This window comes from Amblyomma mixtum, chromosome 9, assembly GCF_055824585.1.
Source record: "Amblyomma mixtum isolate Tamu chromosome 9, ASM5582458v1, whole genome shotgun sequence".
Lineage (NCBI taxonomy): Eukaryota > Metazoa > Arthropoda > Arachnida > Ixodida > Ixodidae > Amblyomma > Amblyomma mixtum.
The window spans coordinates 118,515,947-118,531,884 of record NC_143020.1 but is presented as its reverse complement, the minus strand read 5'-3'; the positions used below and the strand labels follow the sequence as shown (position 1 = coordinate 118,531,884).

At 48.7% G+C, this 15,938-nt stretch overlaps 1 protein-coding gene across 1 annotated transcript; it reads right to left on the bottom strand.

The window, feature by feature from the left end:
• Window positions 1-686: 686 nt before the first annotated feature.
• Window positions 687-15,539, bottom strand: LOC149330935 (gastric triacylglycerol lipase-like). The gene is made up of 9 exons (XM_089561658.1): window positions 15,360-15,539; window positions 13,816-14,017; window positions 11,868-11,982; window positions 11,040-11,190; window positions 9,703-9,798; window positions 5,111-5,263; window positions 3,701-3,772; window positions 3,504-3,572; window positions 687-1,392 (listed from the first exon to the last, which is right to left on the bottom strand). The coding sequence occupies exons 1-9, from the start codon at window positions 15,498-15,500 to the stop codon at window positions 1,141-1,143; spliced, it is 1,251 nt and encodes a 416-aa protein (XP_089417784.1). The 5' UTR covers window positions 15,501-15,539; the 3' UTR covers window positions 687-1,140.
• Window positions 15,540-15,938: the final 399 nt, after the last annotated feature.

The following is a 15,938-nucleotide window of genomic DNA, read 5'->3' as shown; positions in this document are numbered from 1 at the left end:
TGCATAAATACATTGTATCTATGGACTATCAGCAAAGAATGAAACGCGAACAAGAAAATTGAGGTGGCAACACAAGAACCCCTATATATTAGCTCCTGGACAGGAAATATCACTTTTCAAGAAAAGTCATCGCGCCTTCGAAGTTCAAATACCCGGAGCTAATATTAAGCTACCCCTGGCTAAGAGCTTCGTGTTTAGTGTTCGTGGTTCAGTTGTTTATTTCGCCTTTCATTTCTTGCTGATTGTGTGTGTGTGTGTGTGTGTGTGTGTGTGTGTGTGTGTGTGTGTGTGTGTGTGTGTGTGTGTGTGTGTGTGTGTGTGTGTGTGTGTGTGTGTGTGTGTGTGTGTGTGTGTGTGTGTGTGTGTGTGTGTGTGTGTGTGTGTGTGTGTGTGTGTGTGTGTGTGTGTGTGTGTGTGTGTGTGTGTGTGTGTGTGTGTGTGTGTGTGTGTGTGTGTGTGTGTGTGTGTGTGTGTGTGTGTGTGTGTGTGTGTGTGTGTGTGTGTGTGTGTGTGTGTGTGTGTGTGTGTGTGTGTGTGTGTGTACGTACTGGCTTCCCCATACTGATGCTCCTGTTTTATTCGTGCACCATTTTATCCAAAGTCTAAGCATCGTGTACTACATGTACATGTATCAGCCGTGCAAAACAAATATGCAATTGGCACCGTTGCACAGTGGACCATTACCTTAATGGCCATCCCCTGAAACCATTTACAGCTGTTTTTCTTTCTCAATTTATTTTACTGAGGGGTCATACACCTCTTGTATATTTTGATTTGTTTTCCAATTTTAGTTCACTGTACTCAGTTACGAGCTTTCAAGGTAGCGTAAAAAAAGATGAGCTAACTACTGAGGTACTAACGGCTCTTGGGTATGTTCCCTTTGTGAGATATGAGTCCAGATGGAACAAGAACAACTCAGAACCAGTCGTCCAAGCGGCAGCCTGTAAATGGGCTCCGGAGGCCGGCGGGGCCAAATGGCTCCCTTCCGACTTACCCCATCATCCATCACCTCCGAACCAATGAAGAATAACGTTTTCAATAACAACAACCTAGAATCTGGCGCGCAAATATTATTCTTTCTGAATGTTTGAATTATATGCAAACATTCTTCTGTCACATCACTGGTTATGAGTACTCTAATCATGATTTGTCAGTCGCTGAGTCTAGAAACGAAATCACTGCCTTGAACAACACATCTGGGTTGTTCAGTGCAAGTAGGAAGTGCGCGTGCGTGTAGTAGGGGTCGTCGATGAAGTGGTTCATCTTGACGCGAGTTCCCAGCTCTAGGATCAGCTCCCGGACGTTGGGCGGCGTGATCAAGTGATCGCCGCTGCTCCAAAAGACGCCCACGTCCGTTTGAAGGTTGCTGAGTTGGTACTCGTCTGGTTCCAGCTGCAGAAAACAGATATTTCGTTAAAATTTTGTAGCAGCTACGCAGCACAGCTTTTAAGGTTGAGCTGTCTGGCCAGGCGTACACCTCGCGCGGATATATTAGGTGGTTGCCTGATTCGCTATCCTCATTGGCTGGTGGGCAGTGGCGTCATTAGGGACGTCACCAGAGCGGAGAAATCTTATTGGCTGCCGAGACATGACGCCACCAGAACGGAAGTGGCATCACCAGATGAGGTTCGTCTGCGTGAAGCCTTCACCTACCAACTGTGGCTGCTGCTGTACGGGAAGAGCAACCTGCATCTCACAAGCTCCACCAATGGCTTTCCGTAAAGGCATCAACAGCTTCAAATGCTACCGCACTGGCAACACATAATGAAATTTTGTGTGTCTGTGTTTTTGTTTATTAATTATTGGCTAACAAAGGCTAATTCGCTTTCTAATAAATCGGTTCTAAACATTTTGTATTGAATAAAATGCAACAGCTTGTGTAGATATCTCCCCTTGCATGCCAGGCGTATGCCGTGAAGAAACAGGTTTATAGGCAGCTTCGGTGATTTTTAGGGAACCTGCGCAAAACGGGAACGATTTGCAGGTGGGCTTAGCGCGAGGCAAACGAGGACAAGAGAGGAACGCTCGTTCGTCTGTCTCGCGCTAAGACTACCTGCAAGTCACGGCTTACCAACTGGCCCCAAACTCTACTTTGCGGGAAAGATTTTGTCACACGATGTTGCTGGCGTGAGAACAACATGCCGGCCAGAAAACTATGAGAATCCCTCATTCTACTTTTTAGTGAGTGCAGTGGCGGCCGCTGCGCCCACTTGTGTTAAAATTGTGTTTGTAGAAGTGACTCTGAGCGCATGTGTCGCCTATAAAACAGTCAGAACCTACTTCGGAAGTCTACTTCCCTAGTTTTATCAGCCCGGCCTTTGTCCAAAATATAGAGCCCACGGGAATTAGCTTGCGATCCACGCGTGTAGCTCGTTGTGCGTCCTCATCGTTCCAAATCTCTGCAACGGGATATGAACTTCATCCACACCTTTCCGAATGTTAAGGCTTCCATGGAGGCTACACGAGCCCTACTGCAAGGCTTAGAAGCAAACAGGCGAGGAGACGACTATGGATTTGTCGTACACCCACAGGCGGCTGACATGAGCGCCTCCGAGGCCACAACGGCGGTGGTCAGAAAAACGCGCCACCGGCTCGATAATATTGTTGACAGGTGGCATAGGCTCAAAGACACGGGAAGGGCCGAGGTACAAAAATTTTGATGCACCCGGAACACACAGCCACCATTGAGTCAATGGAAAGTCAGGAGCAAGATTTCCGTGATCTGTCTCACGTTTGCGGAGGCCTTGATTCTAGGATCTGAACGAGCGAGCACGGTGGCGGGACTCCTGGACATGACAGGCAACGTCAGAGCTGTCTAGGTGGTAGGGAAGGATGATGACGGATTTTTTCATGCGCAAGAGCATCGGTAGCCATGTTCATGTCATGTACTCCTGAAAATGAACGACCGGATGTTATTTAAGGCCCATTATTAAGCTGCTATTTTATGACTCCTTGCTATTTCTCGTACCTTTTGTGACCATTTATTTTTTCCCATCTAATCATCCCCACAATTATTTTGTTTGAAACGCTATGTGAAAAGCTGCCTTGATAAGTTACGCTACTTCCGGGCTCTAAAAAAAGGCAAAATGTTTGATTTTTTGCTACAGCGCCTCTTCGCACTCCAGTCAGTAAACCGTGTGTTGCGTACTCGTTGGCTATCGCACATTTTCTTTCATTAAAAATTCAGGTATGTGGCGGAGCACACCAAGCAGGACGACATGCGAGAAGCAGCGCCTGAACCTGCCTAGTGCTGCTGTTAAAAAGTTGCGTTCATGAATGTCGAGCACTTATCTCCACTGAACGTAAATAATCTCCTAATCCTGCCTATTCCCAGAGCGTTCCTAATCTGAGAGCAGCCCCCAATGTTGCCACCTGTTGTACCATTTCCGGCATTCTTCATTTGCTTAGAAGCACTTGTGTCACGTGTTAGTAGGCCGATGGTGACTTCTTGAGCATTTTTTCGTAAAGTTTAATAGATACGGCGCCACAAAAGGTCTCCTCACCTGTCCGTAAACGACCAAATTCCTTTTGGGCCCATAGTCGAACTTCTGGGGTCTTGCGGAGTTGACTAGCTGCGCGAAAAATATATGGGCAAATTTGTGAAGGCCGCCAGCGCCACCCTAACTTTTGAAACGTGCTGAACAATCTGTACGTATCTTCACTGCTACGTACGCCGCCATTGTGATCCAGCGTAACTAACCTGGGCGTAATGAACGATGTTCTTCGCGGACGTTCCTCCTGGTATGAAGTGCAGGTAGACGGGGAGCCTTGACTGCGGAAAAGCGGCAAGAAGAGTGCGAGACATAAAAAAGGGGGACCCTTCTTCTCCCGTTTGAAAGCTAACGCGTGGCTGTCGCTTTTATGGCTTCAGTAAATATCTGCAGTAGCGAGACAAGCAGAACATTCACATCGCTCACCGGCTTTGAGACAGTTCGGCTTATTTCGCTCGAGCTCCAAGTCCCCAATTAGTGCGAGCAATTAGGTCTACAAACTCAGTTTCTAGCTGGTCGCTGTTTACAATATACACGTGGATATATTAGCTTGTATAATCCGCATTAAGGCACTTTTCTGGCAACTGCATATTACCAATATATACCTCTTCACGGTCTATATTCTCGAAAAACCGGATTTCTTGGCTGTGCGAAGAACATGGGGGAGCTTCATCCTCAACTATTTCGTGTACTAAACCCACCGCGGTGGCTCAGTGGTTACGGCGCTCGGCTGCTGACCAGAAAGACGCGGTTTCGATCCCGGCCGCGGCGGCAGAATTTCGATGAAGGCGAAATTAAAGAGGCCCGTGCACTGTGCGTTGTCAGTGCACGTTAAAGAACCCCAGGTGGTCGAAATTTCCGGAGCCCTTCACTACGGCGTCCCTCATAGCCTGAGTCGCTTTGGGACGTTAAATCTCAATAAATCAAATCAAATCAATATTTCCTTTACTACGAGCACAGCCCAGTGCACAACATGGCGGAGCCCATGGGCCTCTTTTTGAAAAGTCTATACGTGTTATATCATAAGGGAAGGAGTGAGCATGAGCACAGAATTTGTGTATATTTTGGGCCAATCAAATAGAGCTGGAACTCACAACTGCTAGTCTCAGCTAAACCCAGCAGCTGGCCAGAGACACGAAGAATGTTTCAGCTCTGCTTCACTACAAGATATTCTAAATAAAAGCTAAACCGCTATAGTGTAATAGAAGGTTGAAATTGCGGAACAACAGGGCTGTTTTGTGTGAGGGGTAGTGTGACAGTTTCTACGAAATTAATTGTACTTACACAGACACACAATGATGACTTTACTTCAACCTGAGATGGGAAGGGAAGGGAAGGGAGGGGGGGGGGGGGCATGCAGAGAGCTTGCGTTTGATCTTTTATGTGGCCTGAGGCTAAGTTATGGGACAGAACAGCGGCAAACCTGACCTGAACACTCCTGCTTGACAATTATATGCAGCAACGGGATCATTTTCGACCTCCGTAGATGTCATCATTGCAATGCTGACCTTCGGCGCTGGAGCCATGGTGGACGGAATATGAGTGGCCGACGTGACGCTGTATGGCTCGGTCAGCTCAACCCCTCACTAATGAAGCAGTCAAGGGGACCCGGCTCTCACCTCGTTGATGTACTTGCTGCCCAGGTTGGCTACGCCATCGGCAACAAAGGAACACAGCGCTCGCGTCGGCAGGCCACAGAACTTGCGGGCCCACGGCATGTAGAACGCACCTCGTGCCAAGACCTCGAACAGAAACGACTCATAGGCGGTGGTCTGCGCATTACGTAGTAAAAAAGATGGGTAACAAATTAGAATCAGTGTTTCCATCACACCCCATGCTTTGATTGGCTTCACCTTACTCATTCGTGGCATACATGGTTTGTCTACAAGGCCTTTCAGTTGCATTTTAGTACTGGGAAAGTACTGTCAGATCGAGCCCTAGAGTTGCCTCTAAACGCTGGAGTTTTAACTACGTATTTAAAAGCAAAATAGCGTAGCCTGAGAATTTCAGCCGCCTAATTAATTCTATAGAGCTTGCCAATGATGAAATTCCTGGAAGCGCTCATCATACTCGTATAAGATTTGTTAGCACCTCGTATGCGTACAAAAATACCTACGAATTAAGTTTACGTTTTGTCACGCCACCCTTGGATTCGCTGAGCTTAGTTTTGTTATACTAACCCAGCCTGAGCGGTCGGAATGAATTGGTATGGCCTAGGATATTTTGGCCTGAGTGTGGTGAGTACGTATAGTTTGGTTGGAACTGGATTGGTTCCCTCTGTAATGCTAAGCTACAAAGAAGTTCCTCCGCTGCGCATTTGTTTTCCCTTCTAGATCAGCTGTGCCTGTACGAACGCGACACATCAAATCAAAAATTCGCTGTGGCTTAGCTTGGTTAAGCCCGTGTCGTGTCCGGTCGCTGTGTTGAATGCAGCGAAAGACGCACACGGTACTTTTAGACTTCGTTTATTTAGAGCCGATGAGGGTGCGACCAGCGTCGACCGAGGCAGGAGCCGAACTGGCCGCCCGAAGAAAGGAGGGAGTGGAGAAGCGTCCACGGCAGGGAGTGGCTTCCCAGAACAGGAGGAGGGTGCGGGGGCGCACCGTGGGGGGGCATCCGGCGACAGCGTGCGACGAGGGCAAGCGGTCGTTAGGAGGAGGATTGAGTGGTCGTTAGGAGGAGGACGCGAACTGTCGTTAGGAGGAGGACGCGGGGGCGCACACACACAAAAGCAATAAGGGGACACAACACTTCCTTCCCCCTTAGAAAGTTGCCTGGTATCGTGCAGGGGGTCGGCGCTCACGCGTGGAGGCGCGCTGGCTTTGTGCGCTCGGGGGAGAAACACTTGTAGGCTGGCTGTTGTTCGCTGTGTCTCCTAGGTCTGTCCTGGGCGAAGTCTCTTCTTCCGGGAAGAGGTGCCAGGCTATGTGGGAAGATGGTGCACGTGTTCTCTCCGCTGGCGGACAGCTCTCAGACGGCGTCGTAAATCTACGCAGCTGGTTGAGATGTCGGCGTGCTACTGTGCCATGTATGTTGACGAGCCAAGAGCGCAGGCCTATGCGTCTGACAATTGTAGCTTCCTCCCAGCGTGGCTTTTTCAGAAACTGTCGGGCGAGGACGCGCTGCCCCTCATTAAGCGTGCCGCAGCGCGGAATTGCTTTTTCTTCCCGGAACGTCTCTGCCTTTGGCTCGGGGAGGATGGCTGTGAGCTGGGTTCGCATTTCACGCTCGAACATCATTTTCGAGGGGGTCTCGCCTGTTGTGCTCTGAACCGTCGTGTGCTGCTTGAAGAGAAAGCGCGCAAGGCGGCGCTGCAGCGAGCCTGTCTGATCTCTTTCAAGGGCGCGTTTTAGCTCGGCTACGTAGCGCTCGGCTTGTCCGTTGGTCGCTGGGTGGTAGGGGGCCGATGTAACTGATGAGATCCCGTTGTCGCGATAAAACTTGAGGATCTCCGCAGACACAAACGGTGTTCCGTTGTCCGACACTACCTTGCGCGGCAGGCCGAACGTTGCAAATAGTGATCGGAGGTTGTCAATGACTGCTGCCGAAGTCGTCTGTCCCATTTGCCTTATCTCAAGCCACTTTGTGTAGGCATCTACGACCACAAGGAAAGTGCAGCCCTCAATTGGTCCTGCAAAATCAATGTGCAGTGTGTGCCATGGTGTGTCTGGCTTTTCCCATTCTGGGACAGGAGCTTTCGGCGGGGCGCTCCGGCTGCTCTGGCAAGGCTTGCATTCTCGCACCACTGTTTCGATGTCGTTGTCAATTCCAGGCCACCACATGTAGCCTCTGGCACACTTTTTCATTGCAACAATGCACCGATGTCCGGCGTGGATGAGAGACATAGCTTGTGCGCGTAGTTCTCTCGGAATCACAACTCGGGACCCAAATATGATGCAGCCGCGATGGGTGCTCAACTCTGTAGCTCGCCTGCGGTAAGCGTCGAAGTTGTCCCCTTTGAGTTTATGCACGTTGCCTTGTTGAACAGCTGTGTAAACTAGCCGGAGAGCTGCGCACTTCTGCGTAGATGCTGCAACTGTGCCTGCTGTAAGCGGAGGTTCTGGCAGTGCTTCGAACATCAGAACGTCTCCTGGTGGAAATGGTTCGTCAACAGTTGCGTCTAGTGGCAGACGGCTTAGCGCATCGGCGTTTTGATGTTTACCAACCATGTTCTGGCTCGGCGTCTGGTGTATGCCGCATATCATCACGCCTAGTGGAGAAAACCAGTTTCTCCCTAGAAGGCTTGATCCTGTGCCCTTCACAACAAGCAGAGGTAGCGTATGGGTCTGGCCGTTGTAGTTAACCTGCACGTTGGCAGAGCCCAATAGTGGCAGATTCTGTCCTGACCACGTTCGCAGGTGCGTGTCGTCTTGTTGCAGGGCGGGTGCGTCAGATGGCCATGAAGTTCGGAACGTGTCCTCACTGATCAGAGTACAGGCTGCGCCGGAGTCCACCTCGAACTTAATCAGCTGGTGATGTACGCTTACTTCTGTAAAAATCTTCGGTCGCGTGCCGAGATTCATGGTGTTCAGGTCGTACAACACAGATGGTGTTGCTGATGTTGTTCCATGGAGATCAGATAGCGGCGTATTCTCTGAGGCGTTGACGCTGTGATTAGGCTGGGAAGGTGACTTTATCTTGGCAAGTCTCCGTTTCGTAATGCATGCTCTTTCGATATGCCCTCGCTTGTGGCAAAAATTACACGTGGCTGACTGGAATCGACATCCCTGGGGGTTGTGTTGGTCGTCACACCGCCAGCAGCGTTGTGCCTTTTTGACCGATTTTACAACAACAGAAGGCTTGCGCACCTGGTTGCTTGTCTGGTGTACCGGCTCGGTGTTCCGGCGAATCCCTCTCTGCTGGTGACCGGCGCTCTCCGCTCGAACGGCGATGTCGTAAGCTTTGCTGAATGTGAGGTCCTTCTCAGCGAACAGGCGCTGCTGCAGTGACTCGTCACTCAGTCCGCACACAAATCTGTCGCGTAACATCACGTCCAAGGGAAGCATGGTGGTGTTAGCAGAAGAAGCTGCGTCTCCCTCCTGCCCGGTAGCTGTTGTCGACAGCGTTCCAAAATTGCAGTCGGCAGCGAGCTTCTTGAGCGCGGCTACGTAGGCGCTCACAGTTTCTCCTCCCAGTTGATCTCGTCGTTGGAAGCGAGCCCGGCTGTAGACCTCGGATGGCCTTGGGTCGTAGTGCTTTTGCAGCGCTTTTACGATGTCGTCGTAAGACACTGCCGCTGGTGTGCTTGGCTGAATAAGGGCGCAGACAGTATCGTAGGTCTGCTCCCCGCACAGCGTCAGCAGGTTGGCCCTCTTCAAGGCTGGGTCTGTGATGTTGTTAGCTTCAAAGTAGAACTGAAGGCGTCCAACCCACGATGACCACGATGAGCCGTTGAACTCTGGTATCTGATTGGGAAACCCTCGCGTAGCCATGGCTTGTCAATAGCGTTGCGTAGCGCGGGTCGAATCCACTTTCTCGTCGCCACTGTCGTGTCCGGTCGCTGTGTTGAATGCAGCGAAAGACGCACACGGTACTTTTAGACTTCGTTTATTTAGAGCCGATGAGGGTGCGACCAGCGTCGACCGAGGCAGGAGCCGAACTGGCCGCCCGAAGAAAGGAGGGAGTGGAGAAGCGTCCACGGCAGGGAGTGGCTTCCCAGAACAGGAGGAGGGTGCGGGGGCGCACCGTGGGGGGGCATCCGGCGACAGCGTGCGACGAGGGCAAGCGGTCGTTAGGAGGAGGATTGAGTGGTCGTTAGGAGGAGGATGCGAACTGTCGTTAGGAGGAGGACGCGGGGGCGCACACACACAAAAGCAATAAGGGGACACAACAGCCCGGTAATTGCGAAAGCAATATCCGTACCTACGCCATGGTAAAGCTGGTAGTGTAGCTGGTGGTGGCGCTTGTGGTTAGACTTGCGTTGATGCATCGGTTATATAATCCAATCCAATCCCATGCAATCCAATTCAATCCAATCCAATCCACTCTAATCTAATCTAATCCAATCCAATGAAATCCAATCCAATTCAATCCACTCCAATCCAATCCAGTGTAATGTAATCTAATATAATGTAATCTAGTGTAATCTAATCCAATCTAATGCAATCAAGGTCAAAAATGGTGGTCACCGGACGCGGCACGGCAAAGGCGTGAAAGTGCAAGTAGTATTGCTTTCGCAATAATATCTGCGTTGAACATTTCGATCGCGTACCAGGTACTTGTCACCGTACGGAGCAAACGCGGTCACCACGGCGATATCCACACCTGACAGCTTGTTGAACGGGGCCATGGCTGCAAAAGCCTTGACCTGCGCGGGCGGGGAAAAGAAGAGAATATAAACACCCAGAAAACATTTAACTGCACCCAAAGGAAACTAAATGGCAGGAATGCCTCTTATCACTTAACTTTCGCGCCACCGCATACAACGTAAATACGTTCTGAGTAAGACCTCAGGATGTCCACGTCATCGAGTTGCCCCTAACGGATCCTCAGGCACTCCGATGGGGATCTACTTGTCCCTCCGTTTCACACACTCAGGATGTCTTCCAAATCATGTTTGGGCACCTTTCCGTACTATTTCCAGATTTCTGTCGGTAACCTTTTTTAATAGGAGTGCGGTATTCAAAGTTATTGTAAGAGAAGCTAACCAGAATAAACAAAAAGAGGAGGCATAGTACGGGTTTAGCATGCACAGGGCCCGAGAGATATAGTTGAGCTCTGCTTCCTGAACAGAAAAGATGAGTGGCCCAAAATCTTAGTCCAACCTCATCAGAAACATGCGATACATGAGACCAGGTATAAAAGCAAAAAATATTCGAAGATATCTCCTCAAGGCATGTAATTATCTAATGCTTTAAATAAAGATCGATTTATTTACTGTGATTCTGCTTCTATTATCTCAACCATTTTGACTTTTCAAATTTGGCGCCGTGGTTGCTTTCCCGTCCACTTACTATATTCCCGTCCAGCCTATTAAACCGTCCAATGGTTTTTGCTAATAAATAGCTAATTAATCTATGTCAGTGAAACTTTTTTGTTCAATTAATTACCACTCATCAAATACATTTCAATTCATTCGAAACTTTATTTTCACTCCATTTCTTCTTTTTACATTCTTTTTTCCGTTAACGGTTGTTATGCCGTCCGCTCACGGCCGTCGATACATCGACGGCCGCGCTATTTCGACGTTTTTTGGCAATTTTGGTTCTAATAATTTAACTAATCACTCTATGGGCATAATTTTTTCCGCATCATCCTCACACCGTCCTCTATCGATCAAAAACATTCGTTTGATGCTACCTCTTCTGAGAATGTCACAACTGCTGCGGACACATTTTGGTGACACGACCTCGCCAACATAGCCTAGAAATTCTTTCGCATTAAAAGGACACCCTCATGAGGCTATTTTGCCATCATATACTCAAAACGTCCTCAGAATGTCTTGTTCCGGATGAAGACGTTCTGACCGTTTCAGGCCATCCTCAGGACGTTTGGTGTTGCTGGGAGCACACAGCAGCAACCAAAATAATAAAAGATTTCATTACTCGCCTTGGAGTTGTACTCGGGCTTCTCGGAAAGCATGGCGAACATCATTAGCGTGCCCTGAGACACACCCACGTAGGGAATGCTCCGCTGGCCGGTGGCTCTGAGTACGTAGTCGATCTGCGCCGGCAAGTCAAGCAGGGCATGTTCGTGGAAGCTGTGGAGAAAGTGACGCAGTTTTGTGCAGGCGGTTGTGCCGTTTCCACAATCCCCCTGAAATACGTATATGTGATCTAAAACAAAACGGCGCCACGGGACCGAGACACATGGAAGTAGTTAGGCTGCGTTTGTATACTTCTCCAGAGCATCTCGTCTCCTGGCGAAGCTCTGTTTCAAATGTACTGCACATGTTTTTTTTTCTTTCAGCTAGCTTCATTTCCATCACTTGCCGGCCAGGGACGATCACCGCATTGAAGCACTCGCGGTCTTGCCGGTTAGCTGCACTTTAATGTAAATTACCGTTACGTCATGCTAAATTATGCATGCGCATTTACATTACGATATGCGAAATCGGTAAGCGATGCTTTAAGTAGTTAGTTTGCTTGCGGCCTGTTATTTAGTCGTTCCTTTGGAGACCCGCCTCGGTGCACATAGACTGTCCTGTACATGGGAGTAAATAGATGACCATTATCTTCAATGACTTAGTTTGGTAGCCGTGCGAGCAAAAGAAGCTTGTATTGTATCATTCTAGCTGGAAGTTGCTGTCTTTACTGCGCTGACCTGCTCTATAGAAATTTGTACACAGAAAAAATAGACACTTTATCGAGCGTCCACACTACATTTCTGTGACTGCCACAGAGTCTTTACTTCGTTGCTGATTGGATCGCGACTCACGAGAAGTTCCAGAATGCTGGGGAGCGGACCTTCAGACTCCGGTGCTGCTTTCCGTACGAGCTCCCGCGAGTGTTCCCCATCCAGACGTCGTAACGGTGATCGGCTAGAACATAGCCTGCGACGCGTTGCGCGCTATGAGTACAATGTAGGTCACCATATGCACGACCACGAGGTTCTTACCAACACACGGGAAGAATGCAACCTTCTTCGAAAGGCCAAGTGCTCTTTTACGTTTCTTTTAGTGTACGCTGTTACTGCTCTGATCCGTGAATAGTGTTACGAAGAAGACGACGCTGGCAGTGGCGCAGGACGGAGCGCTCGCGCTAGGCCAGCGGCCATTAAATCATCTCTTGCTCATGGTTCACCACGCCTCCTTCTTCGGCTGGCCGCCGCGTTACATTTGGTGTGAGGTGCTGGGGTCCCTTCATCGCCATCCTGGTCCCGGAGCTTCGGTGTCCTGTGCCTGCCGTGGACGTCGGCCGTGAGTGCCTGGTCCGCGCCGCCCGGCCATGCCCCAGCCCGCCGGACCTGAACCGACCCGCCCGACCTGAGCCCCGTCCCCCGCCCGGACCACAAGACGCGACGACCCAAGACCCACACGTGAAGACACCGCCCCCCTGCCCCTGCCGTCCGGTACGTCGAAGGACCTCGGCCGTCAGCTCCTGGCACCCTACGGCCCGGATGCTTCGTGGGCCGGGACTCATCCGCCTATCATCTCATCCTCTGTGGCGGCCAGCACTTCAGCGGGACGGAGCGCTCCGTCCCGCGCCACTGCCAGCGTCGTCTTCTTCGTAACAATAAAGATATACGTGTATTATACGCGCAAGACACGGCTCACTCGCTCTAAAAAGAAAGGAGTACAAATTATGGGATTGCACTTACGTCTGCTTAAGAGCGGGAATACGAAAGCCTTTCCTTGTCCTCCCTTTCTCCATCCGTTTTTTATTTTTTCTATTCTTGTTCATTATTTATTTATTTGTATTTTTTATTTACATTCTATTGTTTTTCATTGCTTTATTTTTTATTGTTTTTGTTTTCGTGCCTTTTAATTTTTTATTTCTTGTCTTGAATTAATAACTAATTATCGCTGGTTAATTGGTGAATAATGAGTGATTGTTAAGGATGTGGAAACTTTTTGTCCATGCAACCTGCGGACACATCCTGCGGACGCCACTCGTGAGCCAAAAGATGCTTTCGCATTAAAAGGGGTGTAAGCTGTCCTCTAGCGCACTCGCTCTAATAAAAAGAAGTGCACAAGAAGTGCACATGCCCTTTTTCAGTTCTCCAAATCTTAAGAAAGGTACTTGAGGTTCGTGAAAATTCGCGACAAAAAAATGAATTCGAGGCCATTAAATCTGAATTCGAACTCACCGTCAAGGTCTGTCCCCCGTGTTCAACAGCCGGACATGCGCGTTATTAAAGCGAAAGCCTTTAATGCCTCATCGTTGCCTACAGAAGTTTGTCAGCAGAGGTGTCACGCTTTTCGGTTCGTTGAAATGGTTATGACGTCAGAGTGCACGAAATCGAAGTATTGAGGTCACCCACGGATGCCTGACGCCCCCTTTTGGAGCAGACGACAACTAATAAAATAGTTGTCGTCCGCTCCGACAGGGGGCGTAAGGCGTCCGTGGATGATCTATCTAGCCAGGGCACCTTTGGTAGGCGCCCGCCCGTTACAAAGGGAAGGCTACATCATCATCATCATCATCATCATGATCACATCACATACCTCATTACGGCGACCGAGAGAGAGTCGTGCTAAAGAAGCAGTCAGAGTCGGCAGTCAAAGTGTGTAGTTGTAATGTGTAGTCAGAGTGTGTAGTCAAATAAAGCACTAGTACAGCACAAACAGCCTCGCAGTCAATGCCAAACACTGCGCCAGGAAAGGCTTTCGCCTTGCAGCACTTTAGAGAGCCCAAGTGCTCCCTGATTTTTTTTTTCAACTCACCCAATGACTGTTTTGGGAAGTCGAGCACCCAGTTGGATGAGTCCCCGAGTAGTCCACTCATGATGAGAACGGGTGATCGTCGGCGGGTGTCCCTGGGCGGCCGCCTTCCCCAGGGTATCCGGTGGAGCTCGATGACGTAGCCGTCGCTGGTCGTCACGCGATGACGCTCGAACGGATAGCCTTTTCCCGTAATCAGCGTCTTCTAAAAAATTGACGGTGAACGTTGTTTGTTTGCATCGGAAATTCTGTCTAGCCCTTCCCGAAAGCGTCTTCAGGCATCAAAATATACAATGCCGTACAAGTCATTGCCATGGCAAGTGACGAAATCGCTTGGGATCCAACAGAAGTCAGCGTAAACCATTGCCGTCTATCATGTATATATGAGATCACCCACTGTGTTGGGCGGCGTTACCTGAAAATGGTTTTCAGTAGCCCTTTTATTCGTTCCTCGCACAAATGTTCGTGATTTATTTATTTATTTATTTATTTATTTATTTATTTATTTATTTATTTATTTATTTATTTATTTATTTACTTTACTTTACTAAAATCCTGGTACAATGGCACATCACTAAGGGGATCGGAAAAACAAAAACAGGAGTTGCTTATAAAGTAAGGACACAAAATACTGAACATAAATGCACAAGAAGGTTTCAGACCAAGTTCAGAGGGAACGGAATCAAGGTGTACAGAAGATTACTTTCTAGAAAGTGTCACATAGGCACCTTAAACAGAACGGAACATACACTGCTCAAACAAAACATACTTCTAGCTCAAGCAACGAACTGTAAAATAAACGTTTGTTATGCAGTTTTAAAGTTATCACAATACATGTGGTCTGCACACAAGGAATGCAGTGGAAGGTGGCCCATAAACAGCCCCTGCTGTTCAATTGCCGTCCCTGAGTCGGTCAAACGCATTATTCCCGAAAAATGGAGTCATAAAATGCAAGGCGACAGCAAGATAGCCCCAGTAAAAAAAAACGAAAAAAAAGGACAGAATCGGGTCTAAAATACGACAAAATGTTTTTTCGTTTTGTCGGAACAACATACTTTTCTGTTTTGTAGCATTTTTCTGTAGTATTTTAGTTTTTATTTTTCTTTAATACTTTCCTTTAGTCTGTAGTACTTTTCTCTGGTAACAACATGAAGTTTTAGTTGTTGCAACAAGTTTATTGCCAAAAACATTACCGAAAATATGTTGTGATGACACATGCTGGATTGCTGAATTGTGTAGAACTTCGTAGTTCTATGTATATACATATTTGTTCAGTTTATACCTTAGTTGGTTATGAAGATTTCAAATTTCTATTTGAATGCATGAGACTTCATCATCTGTAATGTAAATAGTTCATTTTGATGCCTGCACTTAGTTCACTGGATATGTTTCGCGTGGATCCCAACTAGCTTTTAGCTAGGGATCCAGATGTTGTTTCAAACATGCTTTGTATGTTCCGAAATAAACTTCAATTCAATTTAATTCAAAGTTTTCTGTTGTGTTTTTAGACTGGGGAGGAAAGAAGGAGAAGACCACATGAAACTCACAATGTCCGTGATGTCGGGATCGCGACCGGTGTAGAAGCGGGAGGGCTTCGGCGCCAGCCTGCGGACGTTCGCAGACGGCTGGACGACCAGCACGAGGGCAGAAACGAGGGAGGCGTGTACAAACAGACCGGGCAGCGGCATCGCCGTAGACGGTTTGCGGATTTAGCTCGTTCGGCACAGGCCGGCCAGCGCTTCCTAGCTGCCGGGCAGGTGGACGCATGTTCTAAGACTCCTCCAGGTCGGAGGCACTCAATCACCGCCGCTAACAGTAGCGGCGCAACGGTCGAGCTTCCTTTATGTTTTCTTTTCCGCGGGTAATTTAAATGGCGCGAGAGCAGCTGAACACCGTGCGACCGAGCCTCTGTGCGCGTTGTCAAGGCCTTCCGTCGTCGCGAGACACGTGCCGAGAGCAACTGGCGTGTAGGAAGTGCTTCAGAGACCTCATGCCAGCCGAAAGACTCAACAGAAACGTTTCTGTCGTCATGACAGATTTTTCTTTGATGTCTCTGACCAAGAACTTGCAGTAGCAACAGAATTTTTTGTTGCAACAACACAATTTCGTGTTGTTATTAGAGAAAA

Excerpts from the sequence above, each read along its gene's own strand:
- LOC149330935 (XM_089561658.1), bottom strand. The coding sequence starts at position 15,500 with ATGCCGCTGCCCGGTCTGTTTGTACACGCCTCCCTCGTTTCTGCCCTC. Across the intron at positions 5,264-9,702 it reads CGTACGGTGACAAGTACCTG|ACCACCGCCTATGAGTCGTT; the intron begins GTACGCGATCGA and ends CGTAATGCGCAG. Across the intron at positions 1,393-3,503 it reads ATTTGGTCGTTTACGGACAG|CTGGAACCAGACGAGTACCA; the intron begins GTGAGGAGACCT and ends TGTTTTCTGCAG.